The sequence below is a fragment of the Rhinoderma darwinii genome, chromosome 5 (genome assembly GCF_050947455.1).
Source record: "Rhinoderma darwinii isolate aRhiDar2 chromosome 5, aRhiDar2.hap1, whole genome shotgun sequence".
Taxonomy (NCBI): domain Eukaryota; kingdom Metazoa; phylum Chordata; class Amphibia; order Anura; family Rhinodermatidae; genus Rhinoderma; species Rhinoderma darwinii.
Genome location: NC_134691.1, coordinates 188,891,407 through 188,914,155, shown reverse-complemented (window position 1 = coordinate 188,914,155; position 22,749 = coordinate 188,891,407). Strand labels below are relative to the sequence as shown.

Here is a 22,749-nt window from a genome sequence, read left to right as displayed (position 1 = left end):
GAAACGTAAGTACATTGTAAAGTTATATCATTTTCATTGTTTTATTTAAATAAATGTAATTTTTTAGTTCCAGAATACCCCTTTAAGGAGGCCCATGTAGAATTTACCTCTGACTTCACACAATTACAAAAATCCTTGGCTCTACAAGCTTATGACCTTTGTTAAATCTTAGCCCAGTGTCCTTATGTACACCCAACAGAACATAATTTGAAGATTTCCCATAGACAGAATACCTTTAGCAATACCTGATGCACTGGCAATAGTTATATCACTTGTGGTATACTACGTAAATGCTGAAACATGACATGTTAAGCAGAGTTGAGAACAAGGTCCAGGCTCCACAATATAAAAGTTGGCTTTCCAGACTCATTCTCTGCAAAGGACATTCTACTGACCCTTAGGGAAACCGTGCTTTGCAAAAGTATCCAACCTCCTAAAAAGTTAATGATTTGTCTGGTTTACTAATTAAACATTACCTTATTGTTCCCGTCAGTATTTTTTTTATTGTAAACTAGTATGCTAACTAATTATTTGTGAGCATTTGTTTTTTAAACAAAATTAAAGACTGAAATATGTTGCTTGTATAAGGCTGGATTCACATGAGCATGTTCAGCCCGTAAAGGACGGAACGTATTTCGGCGGCAAGTCCCGAACCGAACACACTGCAGGGAGCCGGGCTCCTAGCATCAAAGTTATGTACGACGCCAGGAGTCCCTGCCTCGATGCGGGACAACTGTCCCGTACTGTAATCATGTTTTCAGTACGGGTCAGTAGTTCCACAGAGGGGCAGGGACTCCTAGCGTCGTACATAACTCTGATGCTAGGAGCCTGGCTCCCTGCAGTGTGTTCAGTCCGGGACTTGCAGCCGAAATACGTTTCGTCCTTTACGGACGTAACATGCTCGTGTGAATCCAGCCTAAGTGTTCAACCCCTGTTCTATGGAAGCTCCAAATTTACAAAGATGAAAAATATTACCTGAATAAATAACTTGCAATTGGCCTTTTCTGGATAAATGACGACATATTTAAATTGGTCAGACTGAATTTGACGTGTTACTAAAAATGTAGACCAAAGTACATCCCAAGAAAATACAGATACGTGGGCAGATATATTAAGACTGACATTTCAGTCTTAATGATCAATTATGTGGATTAAGAGGTGACATTAATTAAGAGGCGAACGCCTCTCAATAAATGTGTTGCATCTTTCAGCTGGTTGTGTGCCACAATTGGCATAACTACCGTACCCCATCCACCCCACCCCAACCCATCAGATTAAATTAAAAAAACTACATACTAAACTTAACGCTCCTCTTCTCCCCACAGGCTCCCTCTTCATTCCGCGGCTCATACAAGGTACTGATGCTGGGCAGCGTCCGTACCTATGCGAATCGGCACTCAACGTCATCCGTGCTGTATGTGATGCAGCACTGATGACGTTACGAATATTTTTTATCTTTTTTAAGTGGGCAACGGTGCCCAGCACGGACCTGTACCTTGCTATTCCCCACAGACTGCAGATTTCTGCTATTATTTTACGCTAGTTTTCTGGCATAAATTATAACACATTTGTTGGTCCGCTTTGGCCCCGCCCTTTTATGCAGCCACGTTCCTTTACACAAAAGTGGGGTTGGTTGCATAAAAAGGCTGAAATTTGTAGTCTGTGCCAGAAAACTGATGTAGAAAGGTTGATAAATTCCCCCCATTGTTTATAGACTTTCACAAGATAAGCAAAGACTATAGAATAATATCCAAGTGTTTGGATATCCCATTATGCACTGAAGGATTAATTGTAAGGAAGTGGAAGCTGCATCATACCACACAGGCATTGCCTCCAAACTCGGCAACAGTGCAAAAAGTATCCTCATAGGGAAGCTACAGCAGGCCAACAACCACTTTGAAGCGGATACAGAGTATAGTAACTTAGACTGGAGTGTGTGTGTGTGTGTGTGTGTGTGTGTGTGCGCGTGCGTGCGTGCGTGCGTGCGTGCGTGCGTGCGTGCTCTCAGTGGGAACTAGTAAATTATGCGAAATACAGCCAGACGACCTGCTGCAAGCTGCTAAAAACTAAAGTTCTCAGCAGAACAGTGATCCAAATCACAGGGTCAAAGCAAGACGGGAGTGCTTGAACAACAAAAAGGTGAATATTCTACAATGGCACGGTTTAAAAATTGCCGGCAAAACGTGTGTAGGGAAATATGTTGTTTTTTTAAAAATTTAAAAAAAAAAAAAAAACGGTGTATTTTTTCTGGTTGTGACAATTTTTATTTTTTACAATCGTTTATTTTATTAATTTTTAAACAAAATTTTAAGTCCCATTATGGGGCTTTTACTTTTTGTAATTTTTATTTTTTTATATGTGTGTAAAATACATAGGCAAATGTTAGAACTAAGAGATTAATACTAGACAGCCCAGGAGGGCCTTTATTAGGTCCAGGGTTGTCCGTATTTCCCAGTGAGCCCTAGCGATCAGGTACTGGGTTAAACATCCCGTATCTGAGTTTTCTCCGATCCCAGGCGTTGTGCCCAGGCATTCAACAATGATATATGTGTATGGCATTGTGTGGGAACTACATCCCGCTGATGATGTACATGCACATCACTGTGCATTAAGGGGTTAATGTGTGCTGTTTGTTACATTTAATGTACATTGGAATCATAATATTTGTTTTCAATGGGTGGTGGGGGCGTTTTTTTCCCACGAGCAGAAAAAAACGCTTGCAGGAAAAAGAAGCGACATGCCTTATCTTGAGGCGTTTTCCTCCTCCAAAAACCCCATTGAAATCAATGGGAGATGGAAAAAACGCCACAAACTGATTTTTCCTTTACCTCTTGAAGAAATAGGTAAAAAACGGCGACAAAAAAAGCCTGTGTTGCAAGACCACTTAAAAAAAACCGGACCTGATTTTTCCAGGTGACACACGGAAGTGCTTCGGTGTGCTGCGTGTGATTTTCACGTACCCATTGACTTCAATGGGTGTGTGATGGGCGAAAAACGCTCAAGTATAGGACATGTCGTGAGTTTTATTCAGCGGACACATGCTGCGTAAAAATTACGGAATGTCTGAACGGCCCCATTGACTTACATAGGTCCGTGCGACGCACGTGATTTTCACACGCGTATCACGGACATGAAATACGCTCGTGTAAGTAAGGCCTGAGGGTCCGGAAAACGCATCGGAAAACTCACCAAAAAACGTCCGAAAATGCCTCCCATTGATTTCAATGGGAGGCGGAGGCATTTTTTCCTGCGAGCGGGAAAAAGAGGTCATGTCGCTTATCTTCGGGCGTTTATGTCTCTGACCACCCATTGACATCAATGGGAGGCAGAGAAAGCGTATTTCGCGGCATTTTTGCCCGTGGCGCTCAATGGGTGGGAGCGAAAAACGCAGCAAACGGCGTGCAGGCAGATCAAAATCTGCCTCAAAGTTCCAAACTGAATTTTGAGGCAGAATTTTCTGCCTGCAAAAAACTCTGTGTGAACATATCCTTACAGTTTGATTGTGGGTTTCTTTTCATCACTTTGAATTATTTCATATTTTTTGCTTTCAGGCCTGCAGTATGTAGTGGATATTAAAATGTTGGATTCTGATAAGAGTGTTGTAAAGTGTAACTTGTGCAACGTGAAGGGGCAAATGGCGACTATGAAGGAACACCTTGTTGGAGCAAATCACATTAAAGTCTACATGGTGAGTGTTATTTATATGTAAGTTCATTACTTTGCTTCATGCTCATTTGTTTATATTACAATATATTCCTCAATTAGCCACATTAACCACATGGTAGCCACATAAATTGGCATCTCCACCAGTTTTTTGGGGAAATCTACAAAGAAACCTCCACCAAAAGAAAGCATGTATTTATTTATTTTGTAAGTATATTTGTTTTTTTGCTGTTATTAGTGCACATGTTTTTTTTAAAGAGACCTTGTCATCTAGGTTATTCTCCCCTTACTGGGGGCAGCATAAAGCAGTGACAGACATGCTGATTTCAGCAGGCTGTCACTTGTTTACTAATATGAAGTAGTTTTGCATGCAGCTCGTCGTCAACGCTGCCAGAAAAGAGTCACGCTTAGGGTATGTTCACACGCAGTGGTTTCAGACGTAATTCGGGCCGTTTACGCCTCGAATTACGCCTGAAAAAACTGCACAATTATGCCTACAAACATCTGCTCATGGCTTGCAATGAGATTTACGGTGTTCTGTTCCCACGAGACGTAATTTTACGCGTCGTCAAAATATGGTGCGTAAAATGACACCACGTCAAAAGAAGTGCAGGTCATTTCTTGGGACGTTTTTGGAGGCGTTTTTCAATGACTCCATTGAAAAACCGCTCCAAAAACGTCCGTAAAATACGCAGCGAAAAACGCGAGTTGCTACAAAAACGTCTGAAAATCAGGAGCGGTTTTCACTTGAAAACCGCTCCGTATTTTCAGACGTTTTTTGCTAAGCGTGTGAACATACCCTTATTCATGAGCTGCAGTTCCCTCTGCCAACTCGCCTCTTATTGACTGATTTCTCCCTATCACTCTGCATAGGAAAAAATTCTGTCAATCAGCGGCAGGGGGAGCGGCAGCTCATGAAGAAGTGTGACTCTTCTTTGATGGCACTGGCTGCATGCTACGGCACGTTCGCAAATAAGTGACCTACTGCTGAAATTGGCGTGTCTGTCGCTACTTTATGCTGCTCACAGTTAGGCTGGGTTCACACGAGCATGTTACGTCCGTAATGGACGGAACGTATTTCGGCCGCAAGTCCCGGACCGAACACACTGCAGGGAGCCGGACTCCTAGCATCATAGTTATGTACGATGCTAGGAGTCCCTGCCACGCTGCAGGACAACTGTCCCGTATTGTAATCATGTTTTCAGTACGGAACAGTAGTTCCACGGAGAGGCAGGGACTCCTAGCATCGTACATAACTATGATGCTAGGAGTCCGGCTCCCTGCAGTGTGTTCGGTCCGGGACTTGCGGCCGAAATATGTTCCGTCCTTTACGGACGTAACATGCTCGTGTGAACCCAGCCTAAGAGAAGCATAACCTCGATTACAGGTTCCCTTTTAAGATTATATCAACCTTATGCAATAGATTTCCCACCCACCCCCCCAAAATTCATATTTATCTAAAATAAGAAATAGTCTTGCGTAAAATATCCTACAGATCCTTTGCAGGCCTATTTAACCCCTTAGATCCCGCGGTCAATAGCGACCAGGTCATCTAAGTGGTTGAGAGAGGGAGGGGGACTCCCTCTGTACTCCATCAGCACAACACGACACGATTGTGGGATGCTGATGGTTGCTATGGCAATCAGGAAACCTAACAATGGCCTCCTGGATTGCGCTGTACAGAAGCCTATTATGCCCTGCTAGAGGCAGGGCCTAAAAGGCTGCCTGTCAGTTCAAAAATGACAGTTAGTTAAACTACATTGCACTGCATAAGTAGTGCAGTGTATTCTAACAATGCTTAGAACAGGTCTTCAAGTCCCCTCATGGGACTACAAAAAAAAGTTGCATAAATAAAAAGGTAAGTTTCAAGTAATAAAAATAAAAATCGCATTTTTTTTTTCCCTTACAAGTCTTTAACCCCTTCCCGACATTTGACGTATCCATACGCCGAAGTTGGGTAGGGGAAGTATGGAACGGGCTCACAGAGTGAACCCGCTTCATACGATGCGGGTGTTGGCTGTTTGTTATAGCCGACACTTCAGAGTAACGAGCGGCATCACGCTTGAGTGCGATCCCGCTCATTTAACTCGTTAAATGCTGCGGTCAATAGCGACCGCAGCATTTAAATCGTTAGAAAGAGGAGGACAACTGCTCTATTGATTCCGTCGGAAACCTGCCGGAACGGTGACAAACGGAAACCATTAGCAGTGTTTCCGTCACCATTGATATCAATGGTGATGCAAACGGAAGCTGTGGTTTCCGTTTGACTTTCCGTTGCAGAGTTCCCCGACGGAAACCTCAGACGGAACCCCTGAACGGAAAGCGAATAGTCATGTAAACAGGCCCTTAGATTGTTTATACCGCACAGCGAATGCCAAACAATGGCCGAATTGCTGTTTCTTTGGTCTCCTCGCCTCCCAAAAAATGAAAAAGAGTGATAAAGAAAATCGCATGTACTTCAAAATGGTACCAATAAAAACTGCAGTTTGTCCTACAAAGTAGAAGCCCTCACATCTCCTTCAAAAAAATAAAAAGTCTTGGAACACAATAATGTTTGAAGATAGCCGTGATTAATTTATACGTCCATCAGTTTTTCTCCCCAAAACCCCACGTCATCATTTGCTAGACCCGAATGGTGGACCCTGTAGATCTAGCGGAGATTATGACGTTTTGGGGTCTTGTGTTGCATATAGGGCTAGAAAAGAAGCCGAAGACTAGGCAATACTGGAGCACAGATATTTTCTTCAATACCTCGATTTACCGCACAGCCATGTACAAAAAGCTGGCTGTCCACATCGTACAGATAGCATTGTATAACGCTTTTGTACTATCCTGTTGTGCAGGCCAGATGGGAACTTTCCTTCCGTTTAAAGATGTGGTTATCAAAGCCCTTTTAATTGGACAGCTGGGAAGGGGAGAGCCCAAGCACATCTGCCCAAAATGTCATATTCTCCACTAAAAGTCAGACCACCAGTTTTAAACCAGGGCAACACTTTCCCAGCAAAATTCCCCAAATTGCACCTTTTTGAGTCCTTCCTTTGTATTCAGAGTGTGTTCCAAAATGAGGATAAGAAAGGATTATATTTATCAGTGTGACTCTTGCCCTGAAAAAACTGGCCTGTGTATAAAGGATTGCTTCAAAGTTTACCAAACATTCATGGATTATTAATTTTTGTTATTTATTTAACCTGTTGTTCTACCTCCTTATTATGCCCTGATGTATTCCGGACAGCTTACATATGCCCTGACAATGTAAATTTAAATACTATTAAAACCCCAAACAAAACTACCAGGCAAAAGCTGTGCTCCACAAACCAAATGGCGGTCGTTCTGTACCTAGCAGACCACAAATCGCGCATTACCATACTCTGCAACAGCCATTGAGCACTGATTTCTGGAAAACACCTGTGGGGTCAAAATGTTACCTTCACCTTTTAGAATAATTCCTCGAGGGGTGTAGTTTCCAAAATGTGTGTCACGGCGCCGGGTGTGGACCCACTGGGCCGTACCGCGTAGCGGGGTAGCAGCTGGCCAGCAAGGTACAAAACAATGTCTATAGTTCGGAAAGGGTACCTGAGGCAATGTAGACAGTAGCGGAAGGAGAACTTGACTTTCTTAGTAGGTAGCACCGTGGATGCAGCGGAAGACTCGACTTGACTTTCACGGTAGATACGATAGCATGGGATACAGGGTACAGGCAGCAGGAACGGGTAACACTAGGAATTGGAAAACACTGGAAGACCATTTGCAAGACAAACTTAGTTATGCAACAACGCTCAGGTAAGGAACCAGTGGGCAGAGCCCATTTTTATAGTCCAGCAGCCATTTGGGCGAATAATTGATGGGTGACAGCTGGACGCGTACTGGTCCTTTAAGGCCGTGCACGCGTGGGGGCGCGCGCGCGCGCCCTGCGGGAATCAGTCCGAGGACCCGGAAGTGAGTGCCGGCGTCTCCCTGGAGGGAGCGGATGCCGTGAAGAGAGATGTCCATGGCGTCAAGGGGTAAGTCTGAACGACGACCCCCGGCCATAGACGTTACAATGTGTTCACTTCTCGGGGGTTTTCCACTGTACTGATACCTCACGGCAATGCCACATGGCATCAAAAAAACATTCCAGTAAATCTGCGATCCAAAAAACAAATTGGACACACAGCAGGGCATAAACAGAATATTGCCGTATTCTTGAGAAATTGCATAACAATCTTTGGGGTGCCCTTTCTTCTATATTTCTTCAAAAAAATATTTTTAATTTTCACAGCCCAGTTTTAATTAAATATTTGAAACCCCTGTGGGGTCAAAATGCTCACTACACCTTTTAGATGAATTCCTTGTGGGGTGTAGTCTCCTAAATATAATCTTTGGGGGGGGGGGGTGTTCTTTATGTTTTGGTGGCTATAGTGGTGCCTGGAAAACATCCTAATAAAAAGGAGGCCCCAGAATCCACAAGGTGCTCTTTTGTTTCTGAGGCCCGTGTTTGAGTCAAGTAGCACACTAGGGCCACATATTGGATATTTCTGAAACTGCTGTATCCCGGTAATAAAATTACAAAAATGTGGTATCTTCGTAGTCACATTGACCCGCACAATAAAGGTAACATGTCGTTTTTATGGAAGAGCCGTAAAAAATTAAACCCAAATAAAACCAATGGAGGAATCACAGTTTTTTTTTCTTGTTCGTTACATTGGGGGACACAGACTGTGGGTATAAGCAGTTCCCACTAGGAGGCTTGACACTATGAAATAAAAAAGTGAAACCTTTTACAGGATATACCCTGCCCACAGACACTGAGCTGGTCAGTCTTGGCTTCGTGTCGTAGGAGGGAGACTCTTCTGCTTATAGCAGCAGAGTCTCTACCAAGAATTTTAATTTAATTTTATTCTTTTCATCATGAAGAACTAGGGGCACAGGGTCTCCCTGTGTTCACCTTACGGCGGATGCACAGTGCCATTTGTAAATGCACTGTTGTTCAATCTGCCTATCAAGATAAGAGGGACAATAGCATCAGCTCCTCTGTCACCCACCAGTCTAAGGAGCACCTCTAACACCTCTCCCACCAGCGTATCCTTAGTAAAGGCAGTAACACTGAGTGAGTGCTTGAGTGCTCCTGCTGGTCAGCACATTTGGGAGATGGAGAGCAGGGTGAGTGTTGCTTAACCCCTGCGACCCCCCCCCCCAAAACTGGGCCACTGCTCGTGCACTTTAGTGGTCCGCTAGACCAGCCTATTCCTTGGGGCTTTCCTTTGGCCTAATCCACGCTCCTTGGCACTTTTAGGCCAGCAGCACTATTTTTTTTTTTTACATTATGGGCAGCATATGCCGTTTTGCGCTTTACTGCACAGGTGGGAGGTGACCTTCACATCAGCTATCCTCATGAGGAATAATGCCACTCTCCTGATTGGCCGTTTTCACTTAACCGCCAGCGGCCAGTCGTGCCGCTCCGTAGGTGGCGCTTCAGCACTTCACTGTTCTCCATTTGGACGGACACAACTGGGGACACAGAGCTGCTGCTTCTTGCCTCAAGATGTCAGTGATCCTACCTGTCAGAAGCCCCTGCTTCTTTCTATTTCTTCTACAGGTGCCAAAGCCTACAGATACAGAGTTATTTCCCTGAGGGGACGTATATTTCTCAGGCAGTGCTCTTCTCTAGCAGCGCTAGGTGTAGCAGCCATTACTCCCTGACTAGGAGTACCCCATGCTGTGCAGTTTGAGTATTTTCTTCTTTCTTCCTTCTCACTGCCGAAGTGTGAAGTAAAGCAACACTCTCTACTGCCTGTCTGATCCTAAAGGGGAACCCTCACACCAGACAACCTCTGCAAATTATTATGTCTGTTCCAAGTGCAATATTAAATTTAATTGTGATCAGTCTACTTCCTCATGTGATGCATGCCGGCCTCCTAGCCAAATGCCTCTCACCCCTGCCAACCCCAGTGTTGCTCACCCCTGGTATGATGTGTTTGGATTCGGAATGGGCTAAGTCCCTTTTCCAGACGGTTGATAACCTAGTGAACATTACTCAGTCCATTCTAGGTGGCATGTCTGCCCGCCCGCCGGACTCTTGTTCTGCCCATCCTCATATGGACCCCCCTGTCCATGTCTTCTCCTCGTGGTCTAGCCCGCAAGTGGACCAGATCCTCTCGCTTGCCTTCATTTTCATTGTCCTCTTCTATTTCACCTCCCCCATGTGGGCAGGGTGTTTCTGGTCATGAAGTCAAGTCTGGTGCTTCCTCTCATCCTATAGAGGTTTTGTCTGACGGTGAATTATCGGTTTCCGAATCTGATTTCGGTTGGTAAAGGTTCTACCCCTATTCCCACCTCTGTTGGAGCACTAATTAGAGTTGTCAGTGTCACACTTCAGGTCACTGATTCTGCACCTTCCACTGACTCAATTTCTTTCCTTCAGCCTCAAAGTTCTCAGGCTGTCTTTCCAGCCCACTCAGAACTAGAGGGTATTGTCTTAAAGTAATGGAAGCACCAGGACAAGAAGTTTTCCCACTATAGCCATCTGGATGATTTCTACCCTTTTTCAAAAGGGCAATTCTTCTGCATTCGTGACGATTCTGGTTGCAGATCCTCCGGTTTCTTGCTCATCCAAGGCCAGTACCTTGCCGATGGAGGATTCCATTTCCTTTAAGGATCCTCTGAATCGCCGCCTGGACTGCATCGCTACAACCACTTTTGAATCCTCTGGCTGGCTGTACCCTTCGCCCAACTTTTGCATCTGTTTGTGTTAGCAGAGCTGTCACTGAATGGGTACACAAACACTTTCATGGCCTGCTCTTAGGTCCTACTCCTCCGGAACTAGTTAATCTGTGTCTCCTTTTCTCCAATGCGCCCAAGTATATCTGTGAAGCTGCCCTTGACGCTACCCACCTGGTGGTGCTGTCCTGAACTTCCTTTGTCGCTATCCGCAGGACTACCTGGCTCTGCTGATTTCAGCCTCCATGCGTTTGCTTACAGCTCTTCCTCTTACAGGGTCTTGTCTCTTTGGGCCTATGTTGGACGAGAATCTCAGAAGCCCTGGGTGGCAAAAGCTCCCATCTTCCTCAAAATAGACCTACTACCTAATAGCGCACTACTCTGGCCAAAGATGCGGATCTGCGTTTTTGTTCGTTTCGTGGTTCTCCAACACCACATCCTTCAGGCTGCAGCCCCACCAGGATCAGAAGGCCAAACCTACCTTCAAGACTCTGTTTTTTTGGGGTTGCTTTCGACACTCTGCAAAGCTTTCCCTTTCTCCAGAGTGTCCCTTCTTTCTTCAGTACGGGATCCGTTCCTTAAAGACAGCTGTGCCTCACTCCACCTCTGCATGCGGGTTCTCGGGGCCAAGGTGGCCTCAATTAAGTCCATTCTACTTGAGCAGTTCCACACGCGACCTTTACAGAGGACGATCATCTCCCGGTGGGACAGATTCTTGCAATTGCTGAATCTGAAGTTCATCCTTCCCCTCTGTCTGTCGCTCGCATAAGTGGTGGATCACTTCTCCGGCTGTCCCATGGGGCACTCCCCCCTCCCGCTGAACTGGCTAACCCTCTACACGGATGCTATCTTTAAGGGATGGGTGCGCCTTTTGGGAACCTCGCGGATTAGGGGCTGTGGTCCCCACAGGAGTCTTCCCTTCCCATCAATCTTCTGGAATTGAGAAGCATTTTTCTGTGCCTCCTACACTGGACTCAGTCTCTGTTCGGACACCCGGTGAGGGTTCAAATTGTCAATGCCACGTCCGTGGTTTATCTAAATCACCAGGGTGGCATTTGCTGCATCGCAGTAATGCCGAGACTTCCAGGGTCCTGGTCTTGGCGGTAGTTCATGTTCCGACACTCACAGCTGTTCACATTCCCTGGGGTCGACAAATTGGTCGCCGACTTTCTCAGTCGCGAAACGGTGAATCTTTGGGAGTGGTCTCTTCACCAAGATGACTTTGACCAAATTTATCTCAGGTGGGGTCGCTGCACGTGGACTTGATGGCCTCCAGGTTCAATCGACAGGTCCCCTGCTTCATCTCCGGAGCTCAGGATTTGGAGGCCTACGCCATGGATGCTCTATGCCCCAAAACGCCTGAGGACGCTGCAGCGAAACATGTCGGGTGGGCTATATTTATCCTACTTTAGATCAATGTTAACAGCTCACCTTTACTATTGACCATAGTTAGTACCTTTACTTAGTGAAAGCTGATCTTTACTATTGACTACAGCTAGCACTTTTACCCAGTGCTTATGATTTGCATTGGGCTATTCTTATCTCTTGTATGGCATAGGAATTTTGATACTATTACTGGTTGGCACACATTGTAGTTTTATTTTCTATGTTCTTTGTCCCTACTTGACTTAAATAAAGGTATTTTTTACATTTTATTTATTCTACTAGGTAGCTAGTAGTTTGGAAAAAAACGTGTTTCTATTGCCTCAGGCAATTTTTTTATATAGTGGACGCTCTAATGGCGCCATCGTCCGACTTCAGTTTCCTGTACGTCTTCCTTTCCTCTGCCTCTCCTGCTGCGTCGCCTCCGGCAGCTCAAGACAGACTGGATTCCTGGCAGAAGAGTGTTATCCTCACTTTGCTTCAGGCTAGAAAGTCTTCTTTAGCCCACATTTACCATCGTACATGGAAGATTTATTTTGGTTGGTGTGAGGATTGCAGGCTTCTTGAATTTTTCATTGTCCAGAATTCTATCCCTTTAACAGAGGGGTTTGGATCACGATTTATCACTCCGCTCCCTGAAGGGGAAGGTGTCTGCTCTTCCCATCTTGTTCAGTCTCCCATTGGGGTCTAAACCTGGCATTAAAACTTTTTTTTTTTTGCAGGGGGTGGCTCATGCTGTCCCCCCTTATCGTCCTTCGATTCCCTTGTGGGATCTGAATTTGGTCTTGGATGTCTTACATCATTTTCTATCCTGGAAGGTGGTTTTTCTGGTTGTAGTGACCACTGTCTGGAGGGTCTCAGAGTTGGCAGCTCTCTCTTGTCATTCTCCGTTTCTGACTCTTCACCAAGACAAGGTGGTGCTCCGCACATTTAGCCTCCTTTTTTGACTAAAGTTGTTTCGGCCATCCATATGAATGAAAATATTGTTTTGCTGTCTTTTTATACGAGGGAGCGTTCCCTCCACAACCAGGATGTCATTTTCTATCACTGAATCCTTCTGGCTTTCAGATTCTTTCTTCATCCTCCCAAAGTGTCCCACGATGGGTTTGGGGGCCTCTCAGGCCACTGTTGCTTGGTGGATTCATATTTTTCACAAGACTTATCGCGTCCGGGGAAAGGTACCCCCTTTCCGGGTCACGGTCCACTCTTGCAGAACGGTTGGGGCTTTCTGGGCTGTGCCCCATCAAGCCTTTGCACTTCAATTATGCAAGGCAGCCACATGGTAGAACTTCATAAAGGTGTGCAGAAAAGACCAAGTGCATTCTGCAGACGCTTCTCTGTGTTGAAAGGCATTGCAGGCATCTGTGAAATAGCTGATCTTGTCATGTGTTCTGTTTTCCATTCCTGGGGACTGCTCTAGTACGTCTCATGGTCTGTGTCCCTCAATGATACGAGCAAGAAAACAGGATTTTTTTTTTAAGTACTCACCGTGAAACCCTTTTCTTGTCCTGTCCGATCGCGGGAGTGCTGATGGTTACTGTGGCAACCGGAGGTCGAACAATGGCCTCCTGGTCTGCCAATTACAGAAGCCTTTTAGGTCCCGCCCGGAGGTGGGCCTAAACGACTTTCTTTCGGTGCCAAAAGTCAAATGGTGCTCCTTCATTTCTAAGCCTTGCCGTGTGTCCAAACAGCAATTTATTACCACATTTGGGATATTGCCGTGCTCAGAAGAATTTGCTTTTCAGATGTTGGTTTTTTTTTCTCCTTTTATCTATTGTGAAAATGAAAAAATCTGAGCTAATACTAAATTTTTTTTAGAAATAAATCTAGATTTTCATTTTCGCAGCCTAATTCCAATAAATTCAGCCAAAAATCTGAGGGGTCAATACGCTCAATATACCTCTAGATAAATTCTTTGAGGGGTGTACTTTTCGAAATGGGGTCACTTTTTGGGGTTTCCACTGTTTTGTTCCCTCAGGGGCTTTGCAAATTTGACATGGCAAAACCAATCCAGCAAAGCTAGAACTCCAAAAGCCAAATGGCGCTCCTTCCCTTTCTGGTGAAATGGCTTTTCAAATGTTGATTTGCTTTTTCTCCTTTATTTCTTGTAAAAATTAAACATTTCTACATTTTATTGGAAGAAATTTAGATTTAAATTTTTACTAAATTCAGCAAAACCTGTGGGGTCAAAATGCTCACTATATCCCTCGATAAAGTCCTTAAGGGGTGTAGTTTGCCAAATGGTGTCTTTTTTTGGGGTGATTCCACTATTTTGGCACCACAAGACCTCTTGAAACCTGACCTGCTGCTTAAAATATATTCTAATAAAAAGAAGGCTCCAAAATCCACTAGATGCTCCTTTGCTTCTGAGGCTTGTGTTTGTGTCCATTAGCACACTAAAGCCACATGTGGGATATTTCTAAAAACTGCTGAACCTAGGCAATAAATATTGAGTTGAGTTTCTCTGGTAAAACCTTCTGTGTTACAGAAAAAAAATGATTCAAATTAAATTTCGCCCCGAAAAAAATGTATTTGTTAATATCACCTCCACTTTGTTTTAATTCCTGTAAAATTCCTGAAGGGTTAAGAAACTTTCGAAATGCTGTTTTGAATACTCTGTGAGGTGCAGTTCTTAAAATGAAGCGATTTTTATGAGGTGGGGGGTTCTAATAAGGGCCCTCAAACCACTTCAGAACTGAAATGGTCCCTAAAAAGATAGGTTTTGGAAAAATTTCTGAAAGTGTGAAAAATTGCTGCTAAAGTTCTAAGCCTTGTAACGTCCTAGAAAAATAAAAGGACTTAAAGGGATTTTCCCATCAGAGACATTTATGATCTATCCACAGGATATGTCATAAATGTCAAATAGATGCGGGTCCTACATCCATCTCTAGAACGGTGTCCCCTAAACCCCGTTCTAGCTTTTTGTGCTCACGCTGCCTCCCGGCCACTAACTGATTACATGGTCGGGAGTTACGGAAACAGCGTAAATTGCTGAGCTTTGCTGTTTCCGTAACTCCCATAGAACTAAATAGTAATTATGGAAATAGCGTAGCTCGCATGCCATGTTGCTTCCGTAACTGCCATTCACTTTTATGGGAGTTACGGGAACAGTGTAGCTCAGCGAGTTACGCTGTTTCCGTAACCTCCGACGATGTCCCGACCATGTAATCTGGAAGTGGCCGGTAGTCAGCGTGAGCACAAAAAGCTAGAAAGGGGTTTAGGGGACTCCGTTCTAGAGATAGACGCTGGTCCCAGCTCTGGGGCAGACACATATCTGACATTTATGACGTATCCTGTGGATATGTCACATTTGGGAAAACCCCTTTTTAAAGGGTAACTAAACTTTCAGAAAACTTCAGACATAGTGACATGTCAGAAGTTTTGATCACTAGGGGTCCGAGCATTGTGACCCCCATCGATAGCTAAAACGAAGCGGCAGAAGCGCCCGGGTAAGCGCTAAGCTGCTTAGTTTATTCTCTGAAAGCCGATGAAACCGTTTACTGGCCCATACACTTTCGATTGCCGTACACAGTTACTTCAGCTTTCCAAGAAAATAAGATCAGAAGCCAAGCGGCTCAGCACTCACTCAAGTGCTTCTGACATTTCGTTTTAGATATTGGTGGTGGTCTCAGTGCTTCGACCTCCACCGAACAAAACTTCTGACATGTCACTATGAGATGGGAGAAGTTTTCTGAAAGTTTAGTTACCCTTTAAAAAAAAAACGATGCCAACATAAAGTAGACATATCGTAAATGTTAACTGGTAACTATTTTGTGTGGGATTACTATTTGTCTTCCAATCAAATACATTTAAATTTAGAAAAATGCACATTTTTGCAAATTTTCTCCAAATTTTGCTGTTCTTCACAAATAAACACTGAAAGTATACACCAAATTTTAACACTAAAATAAAGTCAGTAGAAAACAATCTCAGAATCGTGTGAAAATATAAAAGCTTTCCATATAAAGTGACACGTCAGATTTGAAAAAATTGGCCTGCACCATAAGGCCAAAACAGGCTGTTTTCTTAGGCTATGTTCACACGCTTACTAAAAAATGTTTTCAAGGGAATACCGCTCCTGATTTTTAGCGTTTTTTTTTTTTTTAGCAACTCGAGTTTTATACGGCCATCTTTGTAGCTCTTTTTCTGTAGAGTCAATGAGAAAGGACTCCAAAAACGGCTCAAGAAGTGACATGTACTACTTTTTGGCAGGTGTTTTTTTACGTCGGAACAGAACGCCGTTTTTCCCATTGAAATCAACGGGCAGATGTTTGGAGAAGTTCTGATTCAGATCTTTCGGCCATGTACGGGTCGAAGATAAGCCATGTGAAAATACCCTTAAGGGGTTAACTGCATGTTTATTAGACCATATATTTAAGACAGAACACTGAGAGGCATGTTTTAACCTCTTCCCGCTGCAGCCACTTTTGACCTTCCTGACCGAGCCTTATTTTTCAAATCTGATGTGTCACTTTATGTGGTAATAACTTCGGAATGCTTCTACCGATCCAAGCGATTCTGGGATTGTTTTCTCGTGACACATTGAACTTTAAGTTAGTGTTAAAATTTGGTCGATACGTTCAACGTTTATTTGTGAATAACACCAAAAAATTGCAATAATTTTAATTTTTCTAAATTTTCATGTATCTTCTTGTAAGACAGATAGTAATACCACACAAAATAGTTGCTAATTAAGATTTCCCATATGTCTACTTTAGATTGGCATCATATATTGAACATCCTTTCATTTTTCTAGGACGTTACAATGCCTAGAACTTTAGCCAAATTTTCTCACCTTTTCAAGAAAATGTCGAAAGGCTATTTTTTCAGGGACCAGTTCAGTTCTGAAGTGGCTTTGAGGGGTCTATACAATACAAACACCCATAAGTCACCCCATTTTAAAAGCTGCACCCCTCAAAGTAAACAAAACAGTGTTTAGAAAGTTTCTTAACCCTTTAGGCGTTTCACAAGAATGAAAGCAAAGTAGAGGTGAAATTTACAATTTTTTTATTTTTTTTGCAGGAATTAATATTTAATAAAAATGCTGTAACACAGATTTTACCAGAAAACACAATTGAATATTTATTGCCCAGATTCTGTAGTTTTTGAAAATATCCCACATGTGACCCTTTTTGTTCTAATGTACTAAAACACAGGCCTCAGAAGCAAAGGAGCACCTAGAGGATTTTGGGGCCTTCTTTTTATTAGAATATATTTTATGCACCATGTCAGGTTTGAAGAGGTCTTGTGATGCCAAAACTAAGGAAACACTCCAAAAAAGACCCCATTTTGGAAACTACACCCCACAAGGAATTGATCTATGGGTGTAGTGGGCGTTTGTCCCCACAGGTGTTTTATAGATTTTATTAGAATTTGGACATGAAAATGAAGAATTTAAAGTTTTTTCATGGAGTAACAATGTCCACAAGGAATATGGAAGAAAAAGTCCCCCAACATTTGGACAGCAACTTCTGTGGAGTACGAAAATACCCCATATGTGGGCATACACTGCTGTTTGGGCACACGGCAGGGCTCAGATTAGAAGGATCGCCATTTGGCTTTTGGAGTACAGATTTTGCTAGATTGGTTTCTTGGCACCATGTCGCTTTTGCAAAGCCCCTACAGTAACAGTTGTTACGATCCCGGGTATGTGGACCCACAAGGACGCTCCGTAGCGGAGTGACAGCTGGCCAAATCAGTCTATACAAAGTCCTTAGCACAAGACTCCAGACAGTAGCAGAGGTTTTGGCACAGATGGAGCTTGACATGACAGGTGGCGCTAGATGTGGGGGATGATACCAGGAGTATCAGATGACACCAGACGTGGTGTATGACAACAGGCGTGGCAAATGACATCAGACGTGTATTACAGAAGGTGTGGCAGATGGCACAACACGACTCCAACACTAGATAAGGCTCAGGAACAAAAACAGCACGGGATACAGGTAACGGGGCACGGGAACGTTTGGAGCAGGATGCAACTAAGGGACGATTTGCAGTACGAACATGGGTAGACAACAACAACAATTCTCAGGCAAAGAGTGGAAGGGCGGAGCCCTTTTTTATAGGCCAGGGTGATTTTGGGATAGGTTAGGGAACATTTAACATTTGCGCGCACTGGCCCCTTAAGGCTGGGACCGAGCACGCGCACCCTATATTTCAGAGCACAGACCGGATGGCCGCTAGTGCTGGCCTCTCCTAGGGGGGAGACGCTGGCTGGATGCCAGAGGTCCGTGGTCGCGGCCATCGCAAGGTAAGGAACGGCGGCGGTCCACGGCTGTGACACCAGTACAGTGGAAACTACTCAAAAGTGACTCCATATACGAAACTACACCCAGTGAGCGTTTTGACCCCACAGGTGTTTCATAGATTTTATTAGAATTGAGGAGTGAAAATAAAAAAAATCCTTTTTCTTCAATAAGACGTAAATTTAGCTCCAAATTTTTCATTTTCTCAACAAATAAAGGTAAAAAGAACCCCTCCATTTGTAAAGCAGTTTCTCCCGAGTAAGGCAATACACCATATGTGGTCATAAACTGCTGTTTGGGCACACAGTAGGGCTCAGAAAGGAAGGAGTGCCATTTAACTTTTGGAGGGCAGATTTTGCTGGATTGGTTTCTGGGTGCTATGTCACATTTGTAAAGCCCCTGTGGAGCCAAAACAGTGGAAACCCCCCAGAAGTGACCCATTTTGGTAACTACACACCTCAAGGTATTCACCTAGGTCTGTAGTGAGTATGTTAACCCCGCAGGTGTTTTTTAGAAATTAGTTTGCACTCGATGTTACAGAGTAAAAATGGGAATTTTTCCGTAGATATGCCAATATGTGGTGCCCAGCTTGTGCCACCATAATAAAATAGCTCTCTAATTATTATGCTGTGTTTCCCGGTTTTAGAAACACCCTACGTGTGACCCTAATATTTTGCCTGGACATTCGACCAGGCTCATGAGTAAAGAGTACCATGCAAAATTGAGGCCTAATTTGGCGATTTACAAAGTATTGGTTCACAATTGAAGAGGTTCTGATGTGAAATAATAAAATAAACCCCTGAGAAGTGACCCCATTTTGGAAACTACACCCCTCAAGGCATGTATTTAGAGGTGAAAAACACTAGAAACAGGAGTCATGCACTATTGTAATACAATTTGCCAATGGCATAGAAAAATAATTTTTATTGGACAATACAAAATACATAGAGTTAAAAAAGACTACAAATCTGAAGACTGTACACCTCCCAAGTGATGAGGATGAACCTAAAGGAACCGCTCCTTGTATGGCAGTTGCAGGAGGGAAGAGCTTAACTAACAGATAGCAAATACTAACTAGGACTAAGGCAGAGAATACAAAAAAGTAGTACTCGGTATATAAGTTAGGGTATGCAAATGTAAGTAAGTACCAGCATACATACAGCCAGAGTCACAAAAGTAAACGAAGGTAAATATTGTGAATGGATTCCAAACTGAGCAAAACAGTATGTGCTCTCAAAGAATCCTCACAAAAATAGACAAAGTCTTCCCAGAATATTATCGCCACAAGAAAGGAGCAGGTAAATATGTACAGCACAGCATAGAGTGTTACTAACCCATATGGTTCCTGTAGTTCAGTATCTTCCAGAGTACAGAGAGACCCCGACGCGCGTTTCGCGTGGATGGCTTTTTCAAAAGGGGTATACTAACTACAACTAAAGCCTTCCACTTTAAATATGCCTGAGCAACCCGATCAGCTGTTAGGATTTGACCAATGGGATCTCCCCGGCCGTGCCTGTCAGGCTAAGACACCGCGAGACTCACGCACCTGAGAGCCGAGCTCCCACTGCGCACGCGCGGCTCCGGAAACCACGCATGCGTAGAAGAGAACAAACGGCAGACAGAGCTAAAGCCAGCGGTGACGCGCCTGACAGGCAGGGCCGGTACAAACACTCATAGAATGAGACACCCAGGGTAAGTTCCAAATTGAAACAGATTTTAATGCTCCGGAAAGATAAATAAAATAAATAAAAGATACTCTGTTATATACATTTCTAGTGGGACAAAAATTAAGGAAGACTATGTAATATATCAAAGACCCCCAGAGGGGGGAAGGGAATAGTGACAAGTGACAACCATAAACGCAGTGATAAACAAATACAATATAGAAATCAAATAAATAAATAAACATTTATCATTTCATATAAATAAATTAATAAGCTGAAAGTGCACAGAAATAAATCCCTAATAAACTAACATAATAATGTTATGTTAACAGCATACGATGCTGAAAAACAACAACAGTGAAAGGCGCCCCCACCGCGAGGAGGGGGATATATTGTAACTGACTAAACAGTGACATTATATATTTACTCCAAAAATTATATCAATCCTACAACATTTGAATAGAACAAACATAATGTGATTATTTGTAATAACAGTGAATAAAAAATAAATAATAAATAAAAAATAAAAAATATAAAAATAAAATAAAAAAATATAAATATAATAGTGAAGAATAAATAAAAAACGTTATTATAAAGTGTAATAGAATGTCCCACAGCGTATAGAGACGTTTAATACGACTCCAAACAGATCCGTACAACAAAGATTGGAGTCCCGCAACACTCTTGACAGATGCCTCAAATATCGATCTCAGGTCAGTATAAATGTATATGATCAGACACGGCAAAAGTGGAAGACTAGAAGAGGAAAAATTAAAAATTAATAGACATACAGTATAAACACACAAAATTTAAAAAATGGTAGGAGAATTATAGGAAGGACGCAAAGCTAAGTGTCTCATTCAGACCAACAGGGGCCATTGTTCCAAGGGTGATAATCCACTTGCACTCCCTCTGAGCTAACAATTTCTTGACATCCCCACCTCTGATACCACAGATCACCCTGTCTATCCCCCATGCTTTAAATGATTTTGGATCACCTGCATGATAGGTTTTAAAATGTTTGGGGATTGTTTTGAGCAGTGTGAGATCTTCAATATCCCTAGCAGCGACTATGTCGCGCACATGTTCTCTAATTCTGATCCGTAATTGTCTGGATGTCAGACCAATATATACCTTCGAGCAGCCGCATGTAGCATAATATATGACATTCGTTGTGCTGCAAGATATATAGTGACGGATCTTAAACTCTCTATTCTCAGTCATCAGTATTGAGGTGGATAGCATGGGATGTCTTCAGACTGATGTGTTTCGAAAGAAGACATCCGTCAATTCCTTGTTACATGCCACCTCTGCCCACAGCCAGTCCACGATTGGGGCCGTCCCTATTGGCCAATTTTTGAGAATGAGGCGCATCTGCTCTTCAGACGGTAATTTTGAGAGGCAATCAAGAGATTTAGAGGAGAGATTCCGAGACAGGGGATATAGCCACAGAAGCATTAAGAAGGGCTACAGAAGGGCAAAAACTACAGATCGTAATTCCATTCTGCACCCACCAATTAAGAATACCATTAATAAGAGTGAAGATAATAACATCCGCTATATTACCACATATAACAACCAATGGCAAGCGATGAGAGTGGTGCTGGAAAAACATTGGCCAATTCTGCATTCAGAACCCGCTTTTGTCGATAAATTATCTCTAAAACCACAAATGACGGCACGTAGAAGTATGAATTTAAAAGACATGCTGGTGAAAAGCCACTACGTGCCAAAAGAACTTAATGTATTTTCATCAAGAAACCCTAGACAAGGCTGTTACCCATGCGGCGACTGTGTGGCGTGCACAAATATGGTCCGTACATCTAGTTTTTCCTCTATGACTGAGAATAGAGAGTTTAAGATCCGTCACTATATATCTTGCAGCACAACGAATGTCATATATTATGCTACATGCGGCTGCTCGAAGGTATATATTGGTCTGACATCCAGACAATTACGGATCAGAATTAGAGAACATGTGCGCGACATAGTCGCTGCTAGGGATATTGAAGATCTCACACTGCTCAAAACAATCCCCAAACATTTTAAAACCTATCATGCAGGTGATCCAAAATCATTTAAAGCATGGGGGATAGACAGGGTGATCTGTGGTATCAGAGGTGGGGATGTCAAGAAATTGTTAGCTCAGAGGGAGTGCAAGTGGATTATCACCCTTGGAACAATGGCCCCTGTTGGTCTGAATGAGACACTTAGCTTTGCGTCCTTCCTATAATTCTCCTACCATTTTTTAAATTTTGTGTGTTTATACTGTATGTCTATTAATTTTTAATTTTTCCTCTTCTAGTCTTCCACTTTTGCCGTGTCTGATCATATACATTTATACTGACCTGAGATCGATATTTGAGGCATCTGTCAAGAGTGTTGCGGGACTCCAATCTTTGTTGTACGGATCTGTTTGGAGTCGTATTAAACGTCTCTATACGCTGTGGGACATTCTATTACACTTTATAATAACGTTTTTTATTTATTCTTCACTATTATATTTATATTTTTTTATTTTATTTTTATATTTTTTATTTTTTATTTATTATTTATTTTTTATTCACTGTTATTACAAATAATCACATTATGTTTGTTCTATTCAAATGTTGTAGGATTGATATAATTTTTGGAGTAAATATATAATGTCACTGTTTAGTCAGTTACAATATATCCCCCTCCTCGCGGTGGGGGCGCCTTTCACTGTTGTTGTTTTTCAGCATCGTATGCTGTTAACATAACATTATTATGTTAGTTTATTAGGGATTTATTTCTGTGCACTTTCAGCTTATTAATTTATTTATATGAAATGATAAATGTTTATTTATTTATTTGATTTCTATATTGTATTTGTTTATCACTGCGTTTATGGTTGTCACTTGTCACTATTCCCTTCCCCCCTCTGGGGGTCTTTGATATATTACATAGTCTTCCTTAATTTTTGTCCCACTAGAAATGTATATAACAGAGTATCTTTTATTTATTTTATTTATCTTTCCGGAGCATTAAAATCTGTTTCAATTTGGAACTTACCCTGGGTGTCTCATTCTATGAGTGTTTGTACCGGCCCTGCCTGTCAGGCGCGTCACCGCTGG

At 42.8% G+C, this 22,749-nt stretch overlaps 1 protein-coding gene across 1 annotated transcript in view; it reads left to right on the top strand.

Moving 5' to 3' along the window:
* Nucleotides 1-22,749, top strand: part of LOC142652532 (uncharacterized) — a gene marked incomplete at its 5' end in the record, with an annotated part of 104,298 nt that overhangs the window by 44,716 nt on the left and 36,833 nt on the right. Inside the window, one exon of the mRNA XM_075828178.1 lies at nt 3,552-3,688. Coding sequence (XP_075684293.1) covers nt 3,552-3,688 — 137 coding nt within the window. The remainder of the gene's footprint in view (nt 1-3,551; nt 3,689-22,749) is intronic.